Source organism: Equus przewalskii, chromosome 5 (genome assembly GCF_037783145.1).
Source record: "Equus przewalskii isolate Varuska chromosome 5, EquPr2, whole genome shotgun sequence".
Taxonomy (NCBI): domain Eukaryota; kingdom Metazoa; phylum Chordata; class Mammalia; order Perissodactyla; family Equidae; genus Equus; species Equus przewalskii.
In genome coordinates, this window is record NC_091835.1 from 80815098 (window position 1) to 80842913 (window position 27816).

Genomic DNA, 27816 nt, shown 5'->3' on the forward strand with positions numbered 1-27816 from the left:
TCTCACTCCCCAGAAGACTTAGGAATTAGTCGTCCTCCCCAGATGGCTGCGTCCCACGCCTGCCCCTGATTACGAAACTGCCTATGAAGCATTGCAGGCTGGTTTTGGTAGTGACCATTAACTATGATTGATCATCCTTGTCAGATGACCTGACTTTATGAGCAACTTCACTGAGTGTTTAATAAGGCAAAGTAGAGTCCAGAGGATAGCATTTTAAAAATGCTGTTTGTGGACAGCGAAGATTGGCATTCAGTTTGCTGTCCTTTGGTAGTTAGAGTTTGCAGATGGGAGGCTGACTGGCCAAATCGGGTGCCTTTGGTGGCCTGTGTCTTAGGTTGTTTACTTGCTTTCTGCAGGTGTTACCTTTTTCAAAAGCACAACTGTGAATTTGAATCCAGTCTTAAAAATCATGCACCTCACCTTACTATAGGCCTTACCAACGGAATGCTGATTTTCAGTAATTGCTTGTACTTAAGCTTCAATTTCCCCTCCCCAGGCTTCTTCCCCTATGTGCCAGATTAATGGCGTGTCTATTCATGAAGATACCCCATTTATCCAAAACGTTTATTGAAGGTGGGTAATTGCTGTCTTGGATGTAAATGAAATGTCTTGCCCCGAGAAGGCGATACAGATAAATGGATTGTACTTTAGAGAGACCGTCTTCTGGTTTGTCAGTCACGGGATGGGAGGTGTTTTTGTTACTGGAAGATGGGGATTACTTTGCCACTTCGGTCAAAACATGACCCTAGCAAGACCCAGAATTTAATGTGGAGCAATCTGTTTGATTTCATCTGTGCCAGAACACCAGATACCGTCCATCCTGATCCTGTGGCTGGTGCCCAAAAAATGTGACTGCATTTTTTTCTAGAGAAATTTCTGAAATTATCATTGAGAAAATAAGTTCTGATGACTAAAACCTAATCTTAAACATATACATTCCTTCTGGGACATAGCTGGTCCGTACACTGAGGACGTCTGTATAGTTAATTTTTTCTACTTCAGTGCTGATGCCAGGAGAGCTGAGTAAGCCTGGGGTGAGTTTTACTATCTTCCTTAAAACAGTAGTAAAGCTTGATGGATCATTTAAAGCTGAGAGAGAAACTAAGGAAACTCAGTTCAGCTAGTATTTATCCTGCAGGCTTAAATGCGCATCATTAGATTATCCATAGTTATTTTATGAGGATTTACTGATGTGTTTCTTTCCAGATTTGAAATGCCTACTTATGTGGGGTTTTTTTTTTTTTAACTATTTAAGGGGGAGCTTTATTAGATTTATTAACATTAAACCGTATGTTTTTTAGATTATGATTCTTCCAAACAAGGCTTTCAGTTAATAATAATTACCTTTGTTGATTACCTACACTATAATGGACATGAAATAGGCTATCATTTAACCCTCATAGCAACACTGTAATATGCATTATTATCTCTCCTTTGAAGATGAAGAAACTGGCATTCAGAGAGTTACGTAGGTTCCTCAAAGGTCGCAAAGCTAGTATGATGGCATAGGCGGGATTTGAACCCAGGTCTGGGGGATATCAAAGCCTACACACAGCCTTCCTCACTACATTATATTCAGTTGAATCCACCCAATTTATCTTCTGACTTTGAAACTTGCAAGCCCTTTGCTCTGCACCTGTAAAAACTTGCCAAGCCCTGAGGAACATACCTTGGCATTAGGCTGAATTCAGACCAAAAAACCTCTGCAGGCTGCACTGACCCTCTTGCACAATGTCTGCATCCACATCTTTGAACATCTGTTGAAAGTTCTGCACACTGCCTACGTGATGGATCACCTTGTTACACCACCTCATATTGTGGAAAATGCCCTTGTGTTTTGGTCTCTTCGTGGAGTCAATTTGGGGTAACATTGATAGACAGGAAAATGGCACAAATATTCTAATTTGCAACTGGAATTCTGAGAAGTTATGTATTAAAATTCTCACTCACCTTGTCCTTCCTACCGACATGCCCTCAGCCCAAGGTTCCCCTCTGGGAGTTCCGTGGGTTCTGCCGCCTCAACGCTTCTCATCCTCACCCTTTCTTCTCCTGGCCCACCACCACTGACTGGCTTTAGGCCACTTCTCTTTTCTCTTCTACTCTTTCCTTCCAGTGAGCAGCTTCATTGGTCTCTCTGACCCCAACCCGACTTCCTGCCAGCACTCTGCTATCCGAGTGGTCTTCTTCTTGTCACTGTCATGCTGAAAGTCCTTCTGTGGCTGTCTCTTTTGCTCTCTCAGTCTCTTTATCTCCTCTAGCTCTCAGTAACCAGAGGTAGGCTTGAATAATGGTCCTCCAAAGAGATCCATGTCCCCAGAACCTGTGAACGTTACCCTATATGATAAAAGGGCTGCAGGTGTGATTAAGTTAAGGATTTTGAAATGGGAAAGGTATCGTGGATTATCTGGATGGACTCAGTGTAATCGCAAGGGTCCATATAAAAGGGAAGCAGGAGGGCGAATGGGAGAAGTTGGATCGGAGCAGAGCTTGGATTGGAGCGTGCTTCCAGTCCCGGGACAAGGAATGTCAGCAGGCTCTAGAAGCTGGAAGAGGCAAGGAATGCATTCTCCTCTGGAGTCTCTAGAAAGAACTAGCCCTCCTGACACCTTGATGTTAGCCCCTAAAGGCTCTTTGGACTTCTGGCCTCCAGAACTGTAACAATAAATTTGTGTTGTTTTAAGTGACTGATTTTGTGGCAATTTGTCACAGCAGCCATAGGAAACTAATACAAACCTGGTCGGTAATCATTGATTATCTCTTCCGCTAGACTTGTGCTGTCGAATATGGTGGCTATTTAAATTTAGCTTTAAAATTAGATACAAAAAGTAGAAATTTCGGTTCCTCAGTCACACCACATTTTCAGTGGTCAATAGGTGCATGTGACCAGTGGCTATTGCATTGGACAGTGTAGCTCTAGGACATTTTCACAGTTGCGGCACGTTCTGTGGACAGCACTGCTTAGGACAGGAACTGTGCCTGTGCGCCTGGATTTGACTCCTCCTGCTCACCCCCAACTCTGTGCCTCGCTGCAAAGGGCCTTGGGTGGGTCTGGAGCAGAGGCTGGGCAGGCCCTGGAGCAGGCTCTGGCTGTATGGACAGGAGGTGTAGAGCACACTCTATGTGTGGGGCAGGATCTGCATGAGGGATTCCCTTTGCTTCCAGGACTCCTTACCAGCACAGAGGACGCCATGTGCCCAAGTCAAAGGGTATCCTCTTTGCACCTGTCATGTGCCTAAGACTGGATGGTGGATGCATAGTATTTTTGAATAAGCAAATTTGTTGAAAACCTCCTAATGCTCTGCTTTATATGAGTCTTAGGATTTCACAGTGAGTAAAACAACTTCTCTGTCCTCATGGAGCTTACATTCGAGGGGAAGAAATAGCTCAGTAGCCAAAGCGTAAATGTATACATGTATGTCATGGACTGTAAGTGATGTGAAGAAGACTGACTGCAGTAATGGGATAGATGGGTGGGGATTGGAGGCTCAGGGGTATATTTTTAGATAGATAATTGGATAAAACCGTTCACAGGAGACAACATCTGAGGACAGACCTGAGTGAAGTGAGACACGGGAGGTGGGAAGAAAGGAAAGGAGGAAATTAATTGATCTGGGGTTCAGTTTTAGTTGCTGTCATTCAGGACCCTGTGTCCTCCAGTGGTACACTTCCCACATTCTATCCTATCACTTCCTTTTGTGTGGTCACACTGGGTGTCCACATGGCCCAGGTTTTGTCTTCTTATTGATCAATATTATTTAGATATTGAAAATTGTGTGTCTGTGTGTGCGCACATACACACATTTACAGTGTGAGTTATTTAAGTTCTAGTTGAAGAGAACCTTTAAACTAAAACACTCTGTGCCTCTTAAGCGGTGCAGAATTACCAACCTGCTGTGACTTTTCTCCTCCGCCTATGCTTTGCTGATTGGAGATGAGAAACTGGCTGATTCTGTAATCCTCGTTATACTCTTAAAAATACTCCATAGAACAGCACTGTCCAGTTTGGCAGCCGCTAGCCATGTGTGGCTATTCAGCACTTGAAAGGTGGCTAGTCCACGTCGCAACGTACTGAAAGGGTAGAATACACATTAGGTTTTGAAGACTTACTACGAGAAATTGCAAAAAATCTCACGATTAACTTTTTTATAATGATTATATGTTGAGATTACAATATTTTGATATGTTGGGTTAAATAAGATATATTTTAAAGTTAATTTCATCTGTTTCCTTTCTTTAATGTGGCTACTAGAAAATTTAAAATTATATATGTGGCTGCATTTGTGGTTCATATTCTGTTTCTACCTCCTTACTTTCTGAGGGAACTCATCTGTAGTTTGAATATATCATTTGGGTGTGATGCCTTGAAGAGAAAATTAAAATGTAAAGGAAGAAAATATTCACCAACAGCCACAGACCAATATGTCTCATATAGTATTTAATTCCACAGGAACTACTCATTAAGAGGGAAGAATCAAAAGACGGTGTATTGTTCAGTAGATTAATAAGTTTCTTTGAACTATGACTATTACCGACTTTAGGATTTTATCTCTGTTGCATAATTTTCTTCTTTTGGGTTTTTCCCAGACTGAAAATTTAGAATTGCGAGTGTCATCCGTTTTAGAACGAGGTATAATTTTTCAGAACCATTGGGGAAAAGTTTTAATGAAAATCATCTTTAAAATAGTAGTATTCAGTATTTGAAAGAATTGTAAACCTTTTAAAAATTTTCCTATGAAATTACCTGGTAATACCTAAATACCTAAATATAACATTGCTGAAAAAGACAAAATCATTGGGTTTTTTTTTAATTAACAGGTTGTCAGAATACCTTCAAAATTATTTTCCTGTTTTACTTGTTTTATAAAGAAAATCATATAATTTGAAACAGCAGAAGTTGCGGAAACCATAGAATATATTTCATCATTATCTTTTCCCCGGTGGGCTGGCACAGGGGCTGCTGTTTGGAAGTGAGAGAAGAGGAAGTAAAGGATTCCAGGGACCTCCTTTTCATGTGGCTTAGAGCGTGGACTGGAGCCGCACTCTCTGGGTTCAGAACCCAGCTTCACCTACTGGCCAAGTAACCAGGGGCAAGGTCTTAACCTCTTTTTGCCTCAGTTTACTTATCTGTAAAATTGAGGCCATAATAATACTTACCTAATAGAATTGGTATGAGAATTAAATGAGTTAATTCATATAAAACAGTACAGTGCTTGACGTAATATTGCACTCAATCAAATTTAGCTATAGTAATACATTATTATTTTATAATTATCCTTACTTTCTTAGATACCTTATATATGAATGGAAACTTTAAATTTCCTAAGCCTTTTGTCACGCCTTCGTCCTTCTGACAATAGTGTAAGTCCCTGAGAGTGGGTGTTTATTATACCTGTCTTAATGATGAAGTCACTTTAGCCCAGAAGAAGGTCAGTAACTTGCCCAAGGTCACTTAGGTCTTTAGTGACAGAGCCGGAGGGAATCTCATCCAGATCTGTGAATTCCCAGTTTCTCCTCCCCAGGAGCCTGATAAGCAGGACGTTAAGCCCCAGGGAAGTTACCACTGGGGTCCGAATCCCGGCTGTGTGACTCCCTAGTTACATTATGGGTTTTCCTCTTTGAATGAAACCCGGGGAGCAGCTCACCAACGGTTACTTGTGGATGGCTTGAGAGTGTATTGATTTACGTAAAATCCCAGCAAATTCTAAATTTAAACATTTCATAGCAGAGGGTTCTCTGCATTAAAATGATGGTGTCCTCATCTAACTTAGCTTATTTAACACTCAACTCTCCCCCTCTTCACTGTGTAACTTTGGGTCACTTTTGTCCTTTTGTAAAATGAGAATCAAACTAGTTTTCTCCCAAAATAAGGATCTGGATGGATTGTGCTGATTTAATTGTTTTCAGATATAGAATCTGTAATCTTGCTTAACATTACGTTGGTACAAGGGGGGAAAATAAAGGCTTTGGAGTCAAAGATGGATTGAATCTGTTCCTTAGTGCTTTGTGACCTTGGACTAATTATCTGGTTTTTTTTTTTAATTGGCACCTGAGCTAACAACAGTTGCCAATCGTTTTTGGTTTTTTTTTTTGCTTTTTTCCCCCCAAATCTCCCCAGTACATAATTGTATATTTTAGTTGTGGGTCCTTCTAGTTGTGCCATGTGGGACGCCACCTCAGTGTGGCCTGACAAGCGGTGCCATGTCCGTGCCCAGGATACGAACCAGCGAAACCCTGGGCCGCCGAAGCAGAACGCGTGAACTTAACCACTCGGCCACGGGGCTGGCGCTATCTGATCTTTTTGAGTCGTGGTTTTCTCATCTGCAAAATGAGAATATTGTAATGTATTTTGCATACAAAAATGTATTTTTTAAGGATTTGAGGTAATCTAATCAAGAGCCTGGCCCTTAAGAGGGGACCAGAAATGTTGGTTATTGATGCTCTGGAATTTCTACCTGTGTGCAGGTGGACTTGCATCTCTACACCAAAAATGGCATGTGAATAAATCAGGGGTAGGAAAATCAGAATGGATATAATCTAGAGCTGTGTATATTAGAAACATATTTTGAAGAATATCAAACAAAATGTTAGTATCAATCTCTTGGTGATAGAAAATCACATGAGTTTTTAAATAACATTTTTCCAACATTTTACAATATGGATGTCTGCTTTTGTAGCAATCAATGATTATTTTTATTTATTTATTTATTTATTTATTTATTTTTTGAGGAAGATTAGCCCTCAGCTAACTGCTGCCAATCCTCCTCTTTTGGCTGAGGAAGACTGGCCCTGAGCTAACATCTGTGCCCATCTTCCTCTACTTTATATGTGGGACACCTACCACAACATGGCATGCCAAGTGGTGCCATGTCCACACATGGGATCCGAACTGGCGGACCCCAGGCCACCAAAGCGGAACGTGCGCACTTAACCGCTGCACCACCGGGCCAGCCCCATAATGGTTATTTTTAAAGTAAAAGACTCACTCGTATTTAAAAAAAAAGAAACACACAAAAAGTAATTGCAACTTAGTAACAGATGAGCTCCTGAGATGGGTGATTTTCCTCCTTCTTTCTACTTTTCTAATCTTCTGGAATGTAGCTGAATGCTCAGCCAGGGAAAGAGCTTTCCGCAAAATTTATGACCAAGTTCTCATTGGACCAAGTCTTCTCAGCTGTTGGCTGTTGTGCAAGCCTTAAACTACCATATACTGATTTTTTTTTCCCTCAAATTTCTCTTAATTGGGCAACTTGGGGTGAGGGAAGAATGGTGATGGTTTTGATGGATATCTCTTTCTTGCTTTAGGTTTAAGGGACAGCCTAGGAGAATGGCATAGATGTCAACAAAGGGAGAGATTTGTGAAGCGAAAGCAGGTGGTAATACTCAACCCTTTTTCATACCCCTCCCAGTATGGAGGCTCTGGGGGAGTGAAGCCGCTCCTCTTTGAGAGTGGCCAGTGGCCTTAGCAACTGTCTTCCTGTTAGCCTTTGGTTCCCAGAGTGATTTGGGAATGATGTTAGGTGAGTTTTGAACAAGTTTCATATATGAGTACTCATAATTATTTCCCCATAACTATTAAATCTCCCCTTTCTTTTAAGAATCTCCATATTCACGTGTTGTCTTACATCCTGGGCTTTTTGGTTGGTCGGCTTTGTCCTATCTCTGGAGTGCGTCTACTCATACAAAGTACCCTTTTGGAAGTTTGAGATTTAATTTAATTTAAAAAGCATTTCTGTGAGTTCTTTGCGGGGGGGGGGGGTCCAGGTTAATGCATCTTTATATAAGGGCACCTGGCGTGAGTCATATTGTTGGCATTGGATACATTTCTCTTGAACCAATGGACGAGTTCTTGGGTCAGTTCAAGGAGACTTTTAAGAGTTGGAGTTGCCCAATGGTGGCACAGCTGCTCTCGGGAGAGAGCGGGTGATTCTAGGCAGGCGTGGACTTGGGGGAATTTGATCACCAGACAGTAAATAGGGCTGAATGATTTCTAAGGCTTATCGTAAATTTGAGATTTTGTCATTCTTCTCTTTCTCTAACGTGTCCAAAGAAGAGAGATATGAAAAGTAAATTGGAACCACAGCTTATCCAGTAAAGCTTTGATAGCGATGATGGTCAATGGGATTTGTACTAGCACTGGGAGCAGAAGTGCTTTTCTCTGATTCCTCAAGTCAGCATGAACAGTTCTTGTCTTGAGAAACAGTTCCAATGAGATTGGACTTCAGATCATCTTCCAGATTCAGGCTGAACGCCAGGAGAGAAGGGTGAGGAGGAGAAATTGTTCTAGTATTTTCAATTCCAAGAAAACTAATGGAGAAGTTTTAGAGTAAGTCAAGCCATTGGCATCCAGGTTATGAATAAATTCACTTAAGAGCCAGGAAATATTACTCACTAAATACATCCCCTTAAATTGTTTTGATTGGTTTTCCACACACCGTTTACATTGCTCCCTCATTCATGAGGTCCCCCAAAATAATCATTAATCTGAACTTTGTTTTTCTTGTGTTATATTTATGACAATTGAAGAAGGTATTAGTTTTGTCTAATAGGCTTAGAATTTCTTTGTCAGAGATGGAAAAATGGTAGTCCAGAGGCAAAATCTGGCACAAGGGTGGCTTTTGTTTGGCCTGTACAGTGTTTTTTTTAAATTTAATTAGTTGTTGATATTTAAAAATTTGGAGATTTTACCCGAAAATCCAGATTTCTGGCTTTTCTAAAAAAAAAAAAAAAAAGTCAGATTTGGCATGACTGCGTCAGGCTTCCCACTGAGCAGCCACTCTCTGGTGTCGATGGCTCATGAGGTACGCACTCCCTCTGAGCACAATGACTACCTTCCCTCGTTATTGTCTTCCTTGCCCTCTTCACTCACTTCTGGGACTTGTCTGGCTTCTGAGGGCAGCTGCCTTGGTGACCATGGCTCTGTATGTAATGCTCACATGCAGGTCCTAAGACTATAAGTAGCGATGAATGCAACCTCGGGAGGGGCCTGCTGAAGGATATAACATGTCCCATCGGATGTGGGCAGGGTGTTCTGCCTTTGGGACGATCCTGCCCAGCCAACCGTGTAACCAGAGTGAAGAAGAAAAAGTGTATTCCTCCTGTGCTGTGCTGTGCTGCTGGCATTCAGTGTTTTTCCTAGTCTGGGAATTGAGGCGTGGATGCCCTGCAGACTGTGCTTGCCTAAGCTCAGGGTTCCTTGTCACCTGTGCTGGGGAAGGGCCCAATGGAGCAGCAGGCTCCCTGCCAGCCATTCAGACAGCTTCCTGAATGCTGCCAGCCAAGAGAACATCAGCTGTGCCTGTGCATAGTGTGGGTTCTTGCCAGAAGCATCCAAACTTCAAAGGAAAAAAAGCTGTAATGTGGGTCGATGTGGAAAGGTTTTGGTCTTACTGGATTTGGCTCATTTTTACGGAGAAGGAAGATGATTTAAAGAATTCTGAGGGATTCTACCTGTGTTTAACAGCCTTTCCACTCTACCCTTGCGGTCCAAGATAATTAAAATGCTCGAGGAGCTGCAAAACCTAGCCATGAAAATAGAATGAATACAAAGCATTTCTACTGTTTGGTCTCAGAACTATGTTAAAACTAGAGTACTGTGAAGGAAGAGCATGGATGAATCTTATGGCAAATTCCGTTAAAACTGAAGTGACACATTCATGACCCATGTTGATTTCACCTAGGCTTCTGAAGGCTTACAAAGGGGAACATCTTAGAACTCTGAACAACCTACACTTCGCTTCGAAGAAGAAGAAGAAATTATGCTTTGTTTGACCTTGAAGTTTTATTCTCATGCTGACCCCAAACTGAAGTCTGATATCTGGAATTTGTTGAGAGCAAGATGTACCCTTCAGCAATCTCGGAGCCTGAAGACGAGCATGCGGAGAGCACAGCGCTCTCGGAATCCCTCCGCGCCCATGTCTTACTCTGTGCCTTCCCCAAGACGCTCGCTGCTTTACGTTTGTTTCATTTCCTTCTCCTGTTGCCCTTCCTCCCATGCTCCTCCTTTCCCCTCCCTTATTTCTCTCGCTCTCCTTGGTTCTTTGCTCCTGTGTTTCCTCATTAAGCTGTTTCCCTTTATCGTTCTCATGTTCCTCCTCCCCTCTTTCCCTGGGTCTGTCAGTCCATTGTCCTCCATTGTCATCTTTTTAGTACTTCTGCTTCTTACCCAAGGTGCAGGGAAATTTAACGGGGGTACACAGTGTGGCCAGAGAGCTGAGGAGGAAAGACTCAATTAAAAGCCACGTTTAGATTGTAGATGCACCCAGCGGGAGAGGTGGGGAGAAGCTAGCGGGTCCTGGGGATATGGAGGGAGGAGGCAGCATTTCTCAACAGCGCACTGAGAGCCATTGTGCATCTGGTCATGTTTGAAAATGAATCTCTTCCAGAGAAGAGCGGCTCTGTGAAGGAGTGGGTGTGGCAGAGACAATAAAGCTAATACTGTGTTTGACGTCCTATAAAGAGCTTAGAAAGAGGTAGAAAATTAGAAAATAACTAGCATTTTTACCTTAGTATTTCTGAACTGCTGCTTTGTTGTAAAGATTAAATGATACAGTATCTTTTAAGAGTGTACCTATTCAGAGTCAATTGCAACATAGACCACAAAGTAAATTAGAAAGGCAGGTAGGTGTTTTAAATAATTTGTAATTTTAAGCCACTTTAATTCAAAATTTAAATCTAATTATAGTGAAATAAAAGGCAATTCTGGTCACCTTATAGTACTTATAAATCCTTCCATTCCGTATCCTCAGTCTTTTATTGAATAGAATATAGCTGACACTGCCCTCTCTTATCTAAATGTGTAAAAAGGTTTTAAAAAATCTATTGTCAAACATTGGCAGGAAGTGTCATTTCCTGATAATTTTATCAGTTGGAGCAATTCTACAGCTATCTTTTCTAAATATGAGTAATATGCATTTGTTTTTGACTTGTTAAATAAGTTGAAGCATTCTCTGTAAGTGACAAGAGAGCTGAATAAAGATAGCATCCCTTATCACTATAGGTTGTTTACTTTTAAATCCCCTAATAATTGGCGCAGTCCCTGCTTACCTATCACCCTGCAATACAGAACAAACTGCCATCCATGTCATGCCCCGACTCTCCAGAGACTCAAACCCCTGGGCCTTTGCACAGACTACTCCTTTTGCCCATAATACCCTTCTGGTACCCACCCCAACTTGGCACATTCCTACTTAGCTGCTAGTTCCAGTGTCACCTCAGAGCCTCCCTGATTTACCTGGGCAGAATTTGTCATTCCTTCCTATGTGTGCTCATGGCACTTTCTTCATGCTTCCACAGCAGGATTCACCACATTGCAGTATAAATGATGATCATTATAGAAATAACGGTTACCTGCTTTCCTGTCTGTAGACCAGGAGCTACCCTCAGAGGCTCTGAGGGCAAAAAGCGCTGGGTTTATCTTTGTTCCCTCAGAGCCCAGCACCTGGAGGATGCCCAGTAAATGTTCGCCAGACAGTAGGATAAGCATTTCTGTCCTCACTTGTTGGGTGGCCATTGTTGAGTGAACATTGTGAAATTCAGTTTTTTCAGATTAGGTGAGTAAAAGTTGGATGTTTGTGCAGTACAGACAGTAAAAGCAGAAGCACACTTTTATTACAGAGTTTGGCTCATATCTGAGGATGAAATAGAAGAATGTTATTTTTAATACATAGGTTGTCTATCAAATTGGACATTTTCTTTGATACTTTGAAAAGATAAAATATTAAAGAAGAGAATTAATCTTTCTGACATTTAAACAAAAGTGGTTGATACTCAGTATTTGCTTAGGCCTGAAAAATCTTAAAAAGTAGAGATATAAAAATTGATAATATATAAATTGATAATGTGTGTGTATGTGTATATATTTTAAATATATATGTATAGCATATCTATCTGATTTTTAAAATTGCCATCTATTTAAGGATTGTGTACCCTAAAACTTGAAAGGCATTTATTTTCAGATCCAGAATTGTGGCTTTCAGTTGTAAAATGAGTGTTGAAGAAGCATGGGTAACTAGACTACTTTCTGGTTTCCTGTATCAGCTCCTGATCCAGAATTCTAGTTCACTTGGAGCCAAAGGTTATTAGAGCGCTCATTTAGTGAGCTGTAGTTAAATCAAAATAAGACATAAAGTTGCCAATAGCAGTCCAATCAAAGTCTCTAATAGAAGTCTAAAGAAAATTAAGTGAAACGATTAGTGTTTCCTGTGTCATTTTCCTAGATGAAGGTGCTCTCTTCTGGTAGACACATAAAATATAGCTTCAATTGAGAGTTTAAAACATTGTGATAACCTATGGATTTAACTGGAGTTCTTTTCCACTGTTGACCAAATAGGACGTTGTTTATGGGAGAAGCCTTGTAGGGTTGGATGCCAGAAGGACCACATGGAGCAAAGAATGAAGAGAGAGTGATGGAGCAGTGGGTTGCAGGGAGAGGCCAGCCAGGTGGTGCAGTGGTTAAGTTCGCACGTTTTGCTTCTGTGGCCTGGGGTTGGCAGGTTCAGATCTCAAGTGCAGACCTGCCCACCACTTATCAAGCCATGCTGTGGCAGGCGTCCCACATATAAAGTAGAGGAAGATAGGCATGGATGTTAGCTCAGGGCCAATCTTCCTCAAGAAAAAGAGAAAAGAAAAGAAAATCATTTTATGAATTAGCAAAATTTAGGTCTAAGTCCATATGTGCATAACTAAGCATTTTGATAACTTAGCTTTACTGAAGCAAACATTCATCAGAGATAGTTATCTATTAAGTACTATAGGGAAATTTAGACATATAATGTTGTGTATTCATGGGACTTATAATCTGTTTCATTCAAAACTTTACAGTAATTATAACATAATAAGTAATAGTACAATAATAATTTTAAAACAAAAGCAGTTGACCTAAATACATAGTTTCCCATAAAGTCATGACATTCAGGAAATACTAGGGAATTAGCATTAGCCACTTAACTAGTTTTTTTTTTTTTTTAAAGATTTTATTTTTTCCTTTTTCTCCCCAAAGCCCCATGGTACATAGTTGTGTATTCTTCGTTGTGGGTTCTTCTAGTTGTGGCATGTGGGACGCTGCCTCAGCGTGGTCTGATGAGCAGTGCCATGTCCGTGCCCAGGATTCGAACTAACGAAACACTGGGCCGCCTGCTGCGGAGTGCGCGAACTTAACCACTCGGCCATGGGGCCAGCCCCTACCACTTAACTAGTTTTTAAAAAATATTTGAATCTTTTTTTTCTCGTCTTTTGGCTTTCTTACTTTAAATGGTAGACGTAATCTTTGCTTTTCCAAATGATGCTAGACACTTGGCACTTAAACTTTTATTTGCTACATTAATAGTTATATACAGCATCTATATACATTCTGACACGTTATCTAGAAGGCCAGGCTGGGAGCACTTCTGCTTGCTTTTGCTTTGTGCCATTACACTCTACATGTAATTGTTGAACAGTATAATTTTGTATCATGGGCTTTGGAGTCAGACAAACCTGAATGGGAATTCAAGCTCTAATACTTACTAATCATGTGACTTTGGAAAAAATACTTAACTTCTCTGGGCTTCACTTTCCTCATCTCTTAATTGAGGTACTGCATAACAGGATTGCTGTAAGGATTAAATGAGCTCACCTATATCAAGTACTTATCACAGGATCTGGAACCTAGTAGGAACTCACTAAATTTTCTCTTGTTCGATACAAATGGTAAATTGCTTGAGAGGTTCAACTGTGGTATAGCAGACACTTTAAAATTGTAATTACTGCTACGTAGGAAATAGCCTTAATTTGAGAATGGCTCAATTTGCAATTAACTCAGTACAAAAAAGATTTAAACTAGTTTGAAAGTTTTTCATTCTTAAACCTTACTCAGAGAACAACACGTGTAAGATTTTATGTTTTGGTCCACGAGACTTCCTGTTGAATTATATCAGGAAAGAAAGTCAGTGTTTAGAAAGCGTCTTGAACCTTTGTCAGTAACACAGCCGTTCCGAAATGGAGATCTTTGTACTCTCTACAGATCAATGATTTCTGCACACTGCCTTTTTGCTATAGTAAAAATCAATCTACTAATACAGTCTTAAATGTCCTTGCTTAATTATGGGGAAGTTAATGAAACCCTGCCTCTTGTGCATTCCAAATAAGAGCACTATAGTGAATCATTCAGATCTGTACTTCCTTAAATTGGCCTTTTCTGCAATGTAGTTAAACTGCCATAATTGATCACCTTAATTTATTGCCTTTTATCCTGACTAGCTTTCATCTGAAAAAAAAGTGCAAATTTATTTTCTGTACTTTGCCTGAAAATGTTATCTAAGCTGAAATAGAATGTTTGGTTTTCAAAAGCTATGAAAACTGATGATTCTGTAGTAAGCTCCTATTCTAAAATAATAGTGAGGTTAACATCATTTCAAAGGAAGGTGTTATAATAAAAACTTGGATAGAAAAATGGATACAGCTTCTCTTTAGTGTCAGAAATGTTGTGAAATTGACTTTACTTTCACATCTAAAACAATGAGGATTAACTGCTGAGATGATAGTTTTTTATTTTATTCCAAAAGGTTTTATCATAACTCTCCTCCCCCCAAATATGCTAATCATCTCTAGAGTTCTAGGATGAGGCCACGGTTTTGATCTTAGAACGGAAGCAACCTGATTTCATATGTCTGTGCTATTGAGTTTGCTTGAAACGTTGGTAATATGTTAATTTGACAGTAGAAAAAGACTTTAGAGAGTTCTATTTTCTGTGAGGCTGTAACCTGGAAGGTTGCATTTGGTACAGTCGTACTAAATGTATGCCCCAGAACCTAACTCTTTTGGGGCAGGGTATCAAAAATATCATTTTTAGTTTATTTAAGAAACTTCATTTCCATTCTCCAAATTTGCACAGCCTTCCAAATCCTACATATTCTTTAAAGGCAGTGCGAGGCCAGCCCCTTCTAAAGCTACCACTGATGATGACCCCAGGTGGCCCGTCATCTTTCCTTTGTGTAGTCAATACTGTCAAATCTAAAACTGATTTTCTTTTTTCATTACACACTTTATGATAATTGGCCACTGCAGTGCTTTACGTAATGAGAAAGTCTGTTTGTATCTCATCTCATTGAAGCCTTCCATTGCCTTTGGAAAGGGAATATGGCACTTATGATTAGGGACCACTTTCCGGTTGAGGAAACAGGAATTCCACTGCGATAGTCGCTCCTCCACCATCACGCCTCTTCTGCCTGCAGCTGGTGCCCTGACGCTCTGGATTCAGTCTCATGTTTGCCTCACCCCTAGTCCTGTCTTCCACTGAAGCCTGCGAGCTCTTCAGAGACCTTTGCTGATGGGAACGCCACACTCCAGATTCCACTTAAGAGAAACTTAGTTGCTAATTCACTCATGTCCTAGAGAAGCATTGCCTTGTAGATAGCCCATGTTTCTAATTTTAGATTTTTTTTAGTAGTCATATTAAAAAAGAAACAGATGAACAGGTGAAAGTAATTTTAATAGTATCTTTTTGTAAAGATTGGCACCTGAGCTAACATCTGTTGCCAATCTTCTTTTTTTTTTCTTCTTCTTCTCCCCAAAGCCCCCCAGTACGTAGTTGTATATTCTAGCTGTGAGTGCCTCTGGTTGTGCTATGTGGGACACCGCCTCAGCATGGCCTGATGAGCAGTGCCAGGTCCGCGCCCTGGATCCGAACCAGTGAAACCCTGGGCTGCCGAAGCAGAGTGTGTGAACTTAAGCTCTACGCCATGGAGCTGGCCCCCAATAGTATCTTTTAAATAACAAAATATATCTAAAATTTTTAATTCTAACGTTAATTAATATAAAAATTATCAATGACACACTTTTACATTCTTTTTTCCCTTACTGAGCCTTGACATCCTGTGTGTTTTATACTTGGAGCACAGCGCAGTTTGGACTGACCATGTGTCCAGTGCTCAGTGGGACTAACGGCTACGTATTGGGCAGTACAGCTCTAAAGCTTTCTCCACAATGTACTTGAAAATCAGGTTTGGCTCCCTGATAACAGATTAAATAGAAATACTCATTAGTTCCACACCAGATGCCAGAAATGAGTGATTCATAGCTAATTAAAATAATCGGCTTCGGCCAGGGAAACATGGATACCATTCATTCTTGTGAGGGTTTTTATTGTTGCTGTCGGTTTCTTTTGCCCAGTCATTCATAACTCAAATGGGGGACCATATAGCTTGCAAAGGAAATTATTTCATGAGGTGTAGGATGCTTAGCATTTCGTTTATTTGCTTAATTAGTGTGTGATTTTTCTGGAATGCGAATCTGATTATGTATCTTCCTTGTTCACGGTTGTTCAATTCCTCCTCACTGATGTTTCCTTAAGTTGCCCAGTGAAAAGATTCATAGGAGTATTTAATAAAAATCCTCCGTTCTGGGTCCTACCAGACCAACAAAATCAAATATCAAGCGGAGGGGCCTGGACACAGGTATTTATAATAAGCACTCCAGGTGGTTCTTATCATCAAGCCAGGTTGGGAAACTGGCCTAAAATAAAAAATCTTACTCTTTAGCCTTTCCCATGGGGTCCTTTCTGACCTAGCCCATGGCTAGCCCCTCTCGCCAACCAGGGTTTGGTCTGGGCAGCAGAGAAGCACTTGGTGTAGCTCTGCTGGTTCTCTCTCACCTCCTGCGTGTGCATCTGCTTCAGCCTGGAACGCCCTCCCTCCTCGCGTCTGCCAGCAGACTGCAAAGTCAGCCTCATGGTCACCTCCTCAGCGCAGGCCTCTTTGCCCAGCCATGGAGACTTCCTCCCCATGCCTGCGTTAAGGCCCAGAGGCCACTAGCTCTCCCTGTCTGTTTGCAGTGTCTGTCTCCTTACTGAGGATGGGGCTCCAGACTTCAGTCTCTTGTTTACAGCCACTAGTCAGGAGTCTGGCACAAGGAAATATTCAATAAATATTTTTCTAACAAAAGCCTGCTGATGCTGGTGATAATAATATCTCCATCTGTTTCATAGAGGTTTACAGATTGCACCATGCTTTTTATGAATATCATCTCACTTCTCACGACCTTGTCACATGGAACTGTCGTTTTACAGAATGAAACTTTGAGAGGTTAAATGACTTGCCCCTTGTCACATGACTTGTAGCAGATGACACTGTAACTCCAACCTGGGTTCGTACTGATGTCACCTGATTTTCTCCATGCAGATGGTAAGAGAAACATAAATCTTGGGGGCACATTTGTAGTGAAATGAAAAAATGGCCTTTGCTTATTCTGTCTATTCACCAAAAAAGTCAAAGCTCACTTTTATGGATTTCTTTTGTTCCAAATTTCTAGCCTAAAAAGCCTATTTCACCAAAGTTTGTACTTGGTGTTTAGCTAATCAGAGGCTTCAAGGTTGTATGAAGATTCCCTTGAGCGATGGGTATGTGAACAGTGGGTGGAACCGGTTAGACTCTCGTTGGGTTCTTCTCGTAAAGACGTTCCAGTGGCTCTCACCTGCCATTTGGGAAGATGCCTTACATGCTTTAGATAGAAGTACTGATGAATCCGAAGAGAATGTATGCTTTTTGGATATCATAAGAAAATCTTACCAAACAAGACTATGAAATAATTGAGTTGGCTTGTGATGCTTTAGAAATGTTACTGTGTTTTTCTTTGCTGGATGATGATGTGTATCGCACCCAGTCTGTCTGCGCTCGATCTTTCCATGCAGTACGCATCAGCCTGTGGTCTCTCACAAGCTTATTTTAAGCGTTAGGACTTCCCTTTGTGACAGCAATAGCAAGAAATGCCTTCGTTTCCTCTTTTCCCAGGCAATTCCATTTATTTGGTAAGTATTAGTCAGCAAATTTTTATAGCTTAGAGGAACTATTTCAAAAATAATTTTTTTTACAAATTAATTGAGTAGATTGAAAGCACATCTGTGTATTATTCTTGTCGGATTATTAATGTTGATCATTCTGTAATGATGCTCTGGTAGAATAGAAATGACATAATAGGCATTCAAATAAAACAGTAAACTTTTGCCCTGTTAAAACAGCCATTATTATTATTTAATAGGTGCTGCCCTGGCTTTAAATAATGTCTGCTTAGAGCCTCCTCAGAGACGGCATTTTTCTGCCTCCGAGAGGTTGCGCTGCTTTGTTTAGTTGTGTGGGAGTCCTGGTGACAAGCCCTTGCTGGTGTTCTAGTAGGTAAATCTTTTCTATACCGTTAGAAATTGTAACAATTAATATACAAATGATGCTAGCCAGTAAGTGCATTTACTGTTCGGGTTTATAGATAAATTCGGGATGAAGGAAAAACATTGAAGCAAGTGCCGTTCTGTGAAAACATTGTTTTAAAGTGCATGCCTGTTTGTGTCGTCTAGTTTGATGAACTACTAAAAAGTACTAGGAAATATGAGGAGTTACTTTGTTGTTATTACTATTATCATCATTCTCAGAAATGTCTCAACAACCAAAAGTTCATGGAATTGTGATACGGCATTCTTTTTTTTTTTTTAACAGCTATATTGAGATAGTCACGTATTATACAACTCACCCGTGTAGCACGTCCAATTCATTGGTTTTTAGTATATTCACAGTTTAGTAACCATCACTGCAGCCACTTTCAGAATGTTTTCATCACCCCAAAAAGAAAGCCCGCAGCCTTTAGCAGTCACCTCCATTTCCCCAACTCCTTCCACCCTAGTCAACAACGAATGTACTTTGCTTCTGTGGATTAGTGTATTCTGGACATTTCACGTTCATGGCCCAGCAGTGGTCTTTTGTGACTAGTTTCATGCACTGTGCTTCTGTTTTCAAGGTTCATTCATACTGTAGCATGAGTCAGTACTTCATTCCTTTTTATGGCTGAATAATATTCCATTGTGTGGCTATAACACATCTTGTTTCTCTCTTCAGTAGTTGATGGACATTTAGGTTGTTTCCACATTTCAGCTATTATGAATAACGCTGCTGTAAGTTTTTGTGTGGAAATATGTTTTCATTTCTCTTGGATATATACCTAGGCGTAGATTTGCTCAGTCTTTATCTGCTGTACATTGCCCTTTTGAGGAACTGCCAGATTGTTTTACAAAAGTGGCTGTACAATTTTACATTCCTACCAGCAATATATGAGGGTTCTAGTTTCTCTACATCCTCACAAACACTTGCTATTGTCTGTCTTTTTGATTATAGCCATCCTAGTGGGTGCAAAGTGGTATCTCATTGTGCTTTTTTTGTGTGTGAGGAAGATTGGCCCTGAGGTAACACCTGTTGCCAATCTTCCTCTTTTTGCTTGAGGAAGATTGTCACTGAGCTGACATTGGTACCAATCTTCCTCTATTTTATGTGGGATGCTGCCACAGTGTAGCTTGACAAGTGATGCTAGGTCCACGCCTGGGATCCGAACCTGCAAACCCCAGGCTGCCGAAGCGGAGCACGCGAACTTCACCACCATGCCACCGGGCTGGCCCCTCGTTGTGCTTTTGGTTTGCATCTTCCTGGTGGCTAATGATGTTGAGCTACTTTTCGTGTGCTATTGGCGATTTGTATATCTTCTTTGGAGAAATGTCTGTTGAGATTCTTTGCCCATTTTTTAAATTGGGTTATTTGTGTTTTTGTTATTGAGTTGTAAGTGTTCTTTATATATTCTAGATAGGAGTTCCTTAATAGATATGTAAATTGCAAATCATTTCTCCCTTTTTATGGGTTGTCTTTTCACTTTCTTCGTAGTTGCAGCCATCTTATCTTGTAACCTACTTATCCTGTGGGGTCTGATATCTTCCAAGCGCTTCCATGATCTGGATCGGCTCCTCTGCCCATAGCTTCCTGGCGCGTTCCTTTATTATAGCACTGGGCACAGTGTATTGATAGCATCAGTTTAGGATTTGTTTTCCCTACCAAAAGGAGCTGTGTCTAAGAAATACTTGTAACTCCAGTGCCTTGGACCCTGCCTAACACAAAATAGGAGCTCAGTAGTGTCTTGGTCACTAAACTAAAATGCAGCTTAGATCTGTAAAAAAAAAAAAAAAAAAAGATGCAGGTCAATACTAATCCAAGAAAGCTAATAAAGGGCCTAGGAAGAGTGCCCTTAAAGAATCTGCAGGTAGGACGCAAGCTACAGCCTCTTCAACAGAAGCAAGACTCACAGATTCTCTAGAAATCACTCCTTGATGTGATGCTTTCAGCTGTTGCCGCCCTAGTGATTCTCTGGTACCCGGGATGTCAGTGGGGCTACACCCTGTAGGCACCTGTGGTCCCATCACATGATTCATACAGTGTGGGGACCAGTGCACCACAGGCTTCCTTCATCTCTTCTGAGCAATGGACCAAGATTTATATGACTAAGCGTTTATTTCACAATCTGTTAAATTCTTCAGTGCCATTTTAGGTTAGCCCAAATCTCGTGAAGGTCACATTAATAAAGCCATACCATACGTGCAGGGAGGTGATCTACTGTATTATGCTGCCTTACAGCTCTGATATGGTGTGAGGAATCCAAAAGTTTTGTCTTCCTAACAAGCATTTCTTATGGTAGTACTTTTATATTTGTTTCTTTTTCTTATGATCTTTTTTTGTGATCTTTTCCTCATTTGTCTTAGACTTTTCGAAATTAAAGAGGTAATGGAATGGATTTTCCTTCTCTAGTTTTTGAAGCATAATTTATTTTCTCACAATGATACCCTAGGTTCTGTCCCTCCATATTTCCACTATTGAAAATGCTGCTGGTGTCATATTTTGACTGGAAAATTACAGATAACATGAAGTAACAGTTACTCCTTGCAAAATGAGGATAGATTTTAACTGTTGAAAGAGAGTCCTCCTTCTCAAAACTCCCTAGTTCTTGATTTTAAATCCCGAAGGAAACAAGCAGGAGAAAATCTAAGAATGAGACCCAAGAAAGAAGCCCATATAATTTTTGTGTACTTCTGATGAGATTTATACTCTCAGTCACTTTTATTTCTTATTTGGCACTAAGGCAACTGTAAAGAAACCCAAAAGACTGAAAAACAGAGAAAACTAGTTGACAGCCTAGGACGATTGATTTATTTTCTCTTAGCACAGCAAGATGTGCTAAAATTACTTCATCTTAAAAGACTGACTGGAATTTGTGAATGAGAAATACCCACCCTTGATTTTTTTTTTTTCTTTATGAAACAAAAATAGTTCTGTATTTGTGGGAGAAAGAGTTTGGCAGACACGTTGATTATAATACTGTATTGAAAAACACTTACTTTGATGGACTAAAAACCAGATGCTGTTCCTGGTAGTTAAAAGCCGTAATAACGTCGTCCCTCTGGTGTTCACCACACTTGTGTGGGATTAACAATAGGATCCCCCAATCCAGAAGTGGAGAAACCAAGAGAGGACGTCTGAGCAGTGCTTCCGTCTCTTCCTGCAGGCTGTCCCCAGGGTTTGCCTGCGACCTGACCTCACCGAGGGCAGAGACCTTGGTTCCTAGTTGTTGTATCTTCTTTGTCAGGATGTGGGCCTGGCACACTGTGGACGCGCAACACATGCAGCGTGGATGGGAGGTGGGCAGAAGTTCCGTGAATCTGACGGCCAGACCTGGGTTAGAGGCCCCAGGGGTGCCACTCGCTAGCTGAAGTCCTTGCGTAAAGTATTGAATCTCCGGAAACCTCAGTTTTGTTCTCTGTAAAGTGGGGGTAATGATAGAACCTACTTCAGTGAGGTGTAGAATGGTAAGTGTTCGATGGTTATTAGCTATCATTATATTGAGCATATTTGCCGACTCCCCATTCAGAACTTCACCACTGTGCTGTTTATTTATTTATCTGAGGAAGATTGGCCCTGAGCTAACATCTGCTGCCAATCCTCCTCTTCTTGCTGAGGAAGACTGGCCTGGAGCTAACATCCGTGCCCATCCTCCTCTACTTTATATGTGGGACGCCTACCACAGCATGGCTTGCCAAGTGGGGCTATGTCCGCACACGGGATCTGAACAGGCGAACCCCGGGCCGCCGAAGCAGAACACGTGCATTTAACCGCTGCATCAGTGGGCCGGCCCCAGCACTGTGCTGTTAATGAGCTTGATTAAACGTGGTCAAGCATATGCATGTATATCGTCAGCTCAGTCTTTCTCTATTGAAAAATAATAAAAGGAGACTGAGGAGGTGTTATTTGGACATTGATTTCTGTTAACACCACTGAATTAGATGCAGCCCTCACTTTTGGGGAATATCCACTGACGCTGGGGAAAATGAAATAAAGAAGTTTTCCAGTCTGAACAGTCTTGTCTTTGGAGGTTAGCCCTGGGTCTTAGAACAAAAACAGCTCAGTTGTTATTAGTTACTGTATCTTATTTTCCAAAACACACACGTTTCATTGTTACAGTCATTTACAGATGGTTTTGCATGACACACTTTTTGCTTTCGTGTTTCAGTTAAATCACTAGATGACTAAGCTTCGCGTTCCTCATCATTAAAATTGTCAAAAGATTCTTTTCAGGATTATATGTGTCGATAAGGCTGCTAGTTTGCACAATGTATAAAAAGCGAGGGCCAAGTGAAGACCTTTGCTGCGAACAGCGTACTGAAGTGGAATCTGAGCGTCACCCCGTTATGAACAGATTATTTGGATATAGAAAGGAATTATTTTTAGGCACGGGGCATCCCTGTAAAACTTGAAGCTATGTGTTTTACAAAGTAGACATTTAGACACGAAATGAAAATTCCCAGATGTCAGTGTCTGTGTGTGCCAACTGGCGGTGTGTGGTGCTTCAGAAGTCTGGAAGAAATGATGCTCACTTTTTTGCCTTTCAAACTCAAAAGGGATAGTTGAGGTAAAAATGCTGTTGAAAAAAATTACAATGTGCTCAGCTGCTCAAAGATGTCACATGTTACGAATTGTTATCTAAAAGGCTTCAATTTCTTTCCCTGATGACTGCATGCGTGTTTGTAGCATTGCAAATGCAACCCATGTTTCTACTCTAATTTATTACATTCTTTCCTGAAGCTTGTCTCATTCTTTTAAAGAGTCAGCAGATATCTTATTTAAAGACCCAACCTGGACCACAGTCTCGTAAAGGTCCAATACAGAGGTAAATGTATAATAGGATGCATTACTTTCACCTTGCACGGACCAGCACACCTCAGTCATTTTCGTGAAATCATCAAATGGATTCTCTTCTCTCCTTAGAAATCCGAGCTCAACTGGTAGAACAGCAGAAATGCCTGGAGCAGCAAACGGAGATGCGAGTTCAGCTTCTCCAGGACCTGCAAGATTTCTTCCGGAAAAAAGCAGAAATTGAGACGGAATATTCTCGGAACCTAGAGAAGTTAGCTGAAAGGTTCATGGCAAAAACGAGAAGCACTAAGGATCATCAACAATACAAGTAAGAGAGACGTGATTCAAATTCACCTTTCCAAGGTGACATCCTACCTTTTACCACCCTTACTGGTTTTAGAATTTTCCACTTTTGTCTGGTAAGCTGTTGATTGGCAGATCCCCATAAGTACAAGCAACCCTCTGCATTTATCATTTATGAGCATCAATTTATCACATTTTAAACTAATGGTATTCTCTCGATATTTTTCTCTTTCCAATAGATATGTATTTGTGATTAACTTTATGAGAAGAAAAAATGTGTGTTTATAAAATTCATGATTACAAAAAACCTGGGAGTTGATATCTACCACAGGTAGATATTTGAATGGGCACATTTAAAAGAGCTGCTTCCTCAACCAGAGACCTCAGGATTTCTGTAGTGATCGTACATGAAAATGAGCAATAAGGGTTGTTTAAGCTTAGTCCCCGTCCCATAGCCATCATGTTTGTGATCATTGCAATTGAGACTGACTTAGGACAAGAATCTTCGGTAAAATGCTTATGATTGAGTATAATTAAACTTTATATTAATTGTACTTCATGTGTTAAAAAAATACATTCAGGTTTTTCTGATAATGAGATTTATTTTATAATTTAAATCCAAGAGATAGAAAGAGACAAGTAGGCAGACAACTCCCATAGAATATACAGCGTTACAAGAGGAGTAAGCGCAGGATGCCGTTACGTCGACCGGACGGAAATCCATTTTATAGGGAAGTGAGGATGGACAGTCAAGGAAAAGTCCTGGAAGAAGTGATACATAGGTGAAGGCCTGGAGGACTGGGGACCAGAGGGGACCAGGAAGGGGGAACGTCGTACACAAGGGGCCAGAAGGGAAGGGTAGAGGGCAGCTTTGCGGAACAGGAAGTATTCCAGTGGGAGCCAGTAGTGAGGTGGTGAGCTGTCAAGGTACACGCACACATTGTGCGGGATCATTGAGGCCTGTGGACCACACTGGTCAGTTTGGACTTTATCCTGAGAGCGTGAGAAGCCTTTGGAGAGTTTTAAGTAAAGGATGACCAGCTCAGACCTGCATTTTAAAATGATGACAAAGCCCATAGATAGTATCGTGGACCGGAGGAAGATATAGTCGAAGGAGAGAGACCATGAGGGGATTCTTGCGGTAATGGCATAAACCAGCAACACTGGAGGTAGAAAGAAATAGGTATGTTTCAGAGATATGAAAAGGGCAGCACAGTCTTTCATTTCTGGAAATACAAGACTAGGTAATCTGAAAAATACTTCTGCTACAAAACTCCCAGAAATGCTGATTAGAACATAGTCGACATTGTTTTAAATGTATCATGGAACTCATAGGAAAGTAAGGGAAATTTCCAGGGGCCAAAAAAGGAAGAGGGAACTGAAAAGCGATGTGGGGGTTGTATCCACCCTTTGGTCCCACGTGGGGACAGAAGATGAGGGTTGTGCAGGCTAAAGAGTTGGGACCGAGGGCTTCCCCACCACTAGCCCTATCGCACTGCATCCTAGCCCAAACTCAGGCCCAGAGCATCTCCTGTGGCAGTGAGGTGGTGAATCAGAGGACCCCTGCCCACCTGCAGAGAGGCAGGCAGTCTGCTCTCAGCCTGCACTCCAGATGAGAGGGCTGCAGAGAAGCCCGGCGTGGCCTTCACCAGCGGCCTCATTTGCACCCTTCCTTGGCTTTGGAGGCTACATAAAAAGTAGGGTGAGAACTGCCCCTGGGGTACTTTTGCAGAAGCAAATGCAGAGCTCTTCTGGACAGGGGGTCTTTCTCTCTCTCTCTCTCTCTTTTTTTTTTTTTAATTTTAACCAGGTTTTTTTTTTTTCCTTGCTTTATCTCCCCAAATCCCCCCAGGGTACATAGTTGTATATCTTAGTTTCAGGTTCTTTTTTTTTTTTTTTTTTTGGATGACTTTAACCTCTTGTGTTGGTCCAGCATAGAGATAAATCTTAGTGATGATTCCCAGGGTGAACGAATGTCAAATGTGTTTGACGGAGACTGGAGCTGGAAAGAGGAGACGGGAGCCAGTGCTATATTCACTATAGTGACCGTCCCTCTTTAAAGTGATTGCAAATAAGAAGACAGCCCATTCACCCACTCAGTAAGCATTGTTGAATGTCTTCTGTGTTCTGCACTTGGTCATTGGTTGTGAACTGGAACCAGCGTGGGCCGTGCCCCCTAGTCTCATCCTTTAGTGGATCAGCTTTTGGTTTCTCCTGGTTTATTTACTAGTTTTTGTCAAAAGATAAGCAGCTTGGAGTTTCCTTTGACTTGAATAAGTTTATTATTGAATGTGGGACTGAAGATAAGATGGATAATGTCTATAGATAGGACAAACCAGGATTAGGAAAAAAAATCAAAGACAGGTTTTATTAAAGTGTCAGACAGACCTGGTTTGAATGCTGGCTCTACTGTGTGACTTTGGTCAAGTTGCCCAACCTCTCCGAGCCTTGGTTTCCTAATTTGTAAAATAAGATTATATGACCATTAAATGAGAAACATGACAGAGTCCTTGATGTGATTGATAGCTGGCTTGGGGTATGCACTCAATATTCCTTGTCTTCTTCACCAAATAAGTGTTAAACCTTTAGCACCCGAACCTTACCAGTCATTTAAGCTGAACCGTGGAGTCTGGCTCTTCCTCAGTTTGAGGATGCTCACTGTGTGGACCAATCCTTGGCCCAAGGTTCCGACTGCATGGCTGAAAGACCAAGGCTCAGATCAGCCTCCCTGGACTCACAGACTCTAATACTAGCTTTGGTCTTCCGCAGATCACTGCCCCTCGCTAAGCTTTGGTTCTCTCGTTGACGGAGGGATACAGGAATCTCTGCCTTAAAATGCAGTGGTCAGGATGAGGCGGAGTGAGTGTGTGTAAGTCTTTAGACCAGCTGCTGGCTAAAAACAGCTGACTTTATACAGCACTTACTACGGGCCTAAGGCATTCTAGTCAGCGTTAAAATTACATAGTAACTCAGATAATCCTCATAATAACCTTATGAGATAAGTCCTGTTATTTTACCCGTTCTACAAATGAAGTGGCGGAGGCACAAAGAGATTTAAATAATTTGGCCAAGATCACACAGCCAGGAAGTGGTGGTTCTGGGATTCGAACCTGAATAGTACAGCTCCGTGTTCTCTGCTCTTGACTTGTGTGTGCTGGTTCTTCCGGTAGGTGCTCAGCGAATGAAAGCTGCTGCCCTGGTTATTGTTGTTGTTGTTGATATTATTATCACTTATTAAGGCAATAATGCGCTTTTTTCAATGATTGTAGTAACTTATTTGATGCTTACCATGGGCAGGGCAGGGAGGATGGGAAAAAGTATGAAGTGTTCGCAGAGAATTTATGGGCTACTTCAGCCTGAAGGATGTACTAACAGTTAACGTAGAAGGGCACCCCTCTGCCCGGTGGAGAGAGTGTGGCAGACAAGCGCCAGTTGTCGGCCGTGCAGCCGCGGCCCCCACCCCACAGCTCAGAGCAGAAAGCGGGTTCTCCAGATGGGGTGTGATTCCCAGTGTGCCAGCGCGAGGACGGGGGCATCTCCACGGGCACAGTGCTAGGACCCTGGATCAGGAGTTCTCCCAACACCCATCCCACTTCAGTCCTCTACTCCATCTTTCTTCTCAGAGGGTTTCGACTTGATGCAGCGTTAAAGCCTGAATCTGCAGGACTTAATCACAGAAAGACTCGACTTAATGATTTCTTTCCAAATTTAACTAATATTTAGAGTCATAAATGATCATGAGTAATGGGAGGATAACACGTCTGATAAAAGGGCGCCAGTATCCTTGAGTTGGGATAAACATTCCGTGCCGTTTTGCAATTTACAGTTAGATTGTAAAGTAAAAAAAAAAAACATTGTACTTTGATTTTTTTTTTTTTTTTTTTCCTTTTTGGAAGCCGTAACATCCCAGTTGGTCACTGTTTTTGTTCAGAGTTGTTCTTTAAGATCTTTTACAAGTCATCTTTCGTGGTTTCTGTTCACCTTTAGCCTTATTATCTAGAACAAAGCAAGGTGTAGTTACAAATCTGCAATAGTTTAATGGGTTTAAATAGGACATGTGATAAGTCACGAGCCAGCAGACTTCTTGGTTCTGTTTATGAGCCCTGGGACAAGGCTATGACGTTCTTATTCCTGGGAACACTTTTTGGGGAGGCTGGAGGTTATGTATCAGGGGATTAATAAATAACCCTCAAATTTGTGTTCCGTGGACAGCATACCTAGCCAGCTCTCTTTTCCAACCACAGCCTGAACATTCAAAGCCGACTTTGTGTGCGCTGGCAAACCACAGTCTGTCTGTGAGACAGGAGTCAGGAGGTTTGTGTGTAAACATACCCTGCTCCTTCGATGGGCATGTCAGGCTGAAGGTGTGCCCGAGTGCTGTGTGTGTTAGGGCCCGTGACCCTCGTCAGGAGTGTGAGTTTATGGGATGTTCTTGGTCCAAGTGTTTCCCTCCACGCCTAGGGAATTGCTGGCTCTGTGCCGTCACAGCCTGGAAGGCAGTTCTGCTGGCTGTCGAGTGTCTTGGCATGAGCCATGCCCGGGGTAGGGGGAA

At 41.4% G+C, this 27816-nt stretch overlaps 1 protein-coding gene across 5 annotated transcripts in view; it reads left to right on the forward strand.

Moving 5' to 3' along the window:
• SRGAP1 (SLIT-ROBO Rho GTPase activating protein 1) overlaps positions 1 to 27816 on the forward strand; it is a 258617-nt gene that overhangs the window by 103575 nt on the left and 127226 nt on the right. For 3 of the 5 annotated variants that reach the window (XM_008524590.2, XM_008524591.2, XM_070621938.1), the window contains one exon: positions 23094 to 23289. In XM_008524590.2, coding sequence (XP_008522812.1) covers positions 23094 to 23289 — 196 coding nt within the window. Of the gene's footprint in view, positions 1 to 22976; positions 22996 to 23093; positions 23290 to 27470; positions 27579 to 27816 lie in introns of those variants that run through there. The other 2 variants (XM_070621939.1, XM_070621940.1) reach the window with 2 other exon arrangements.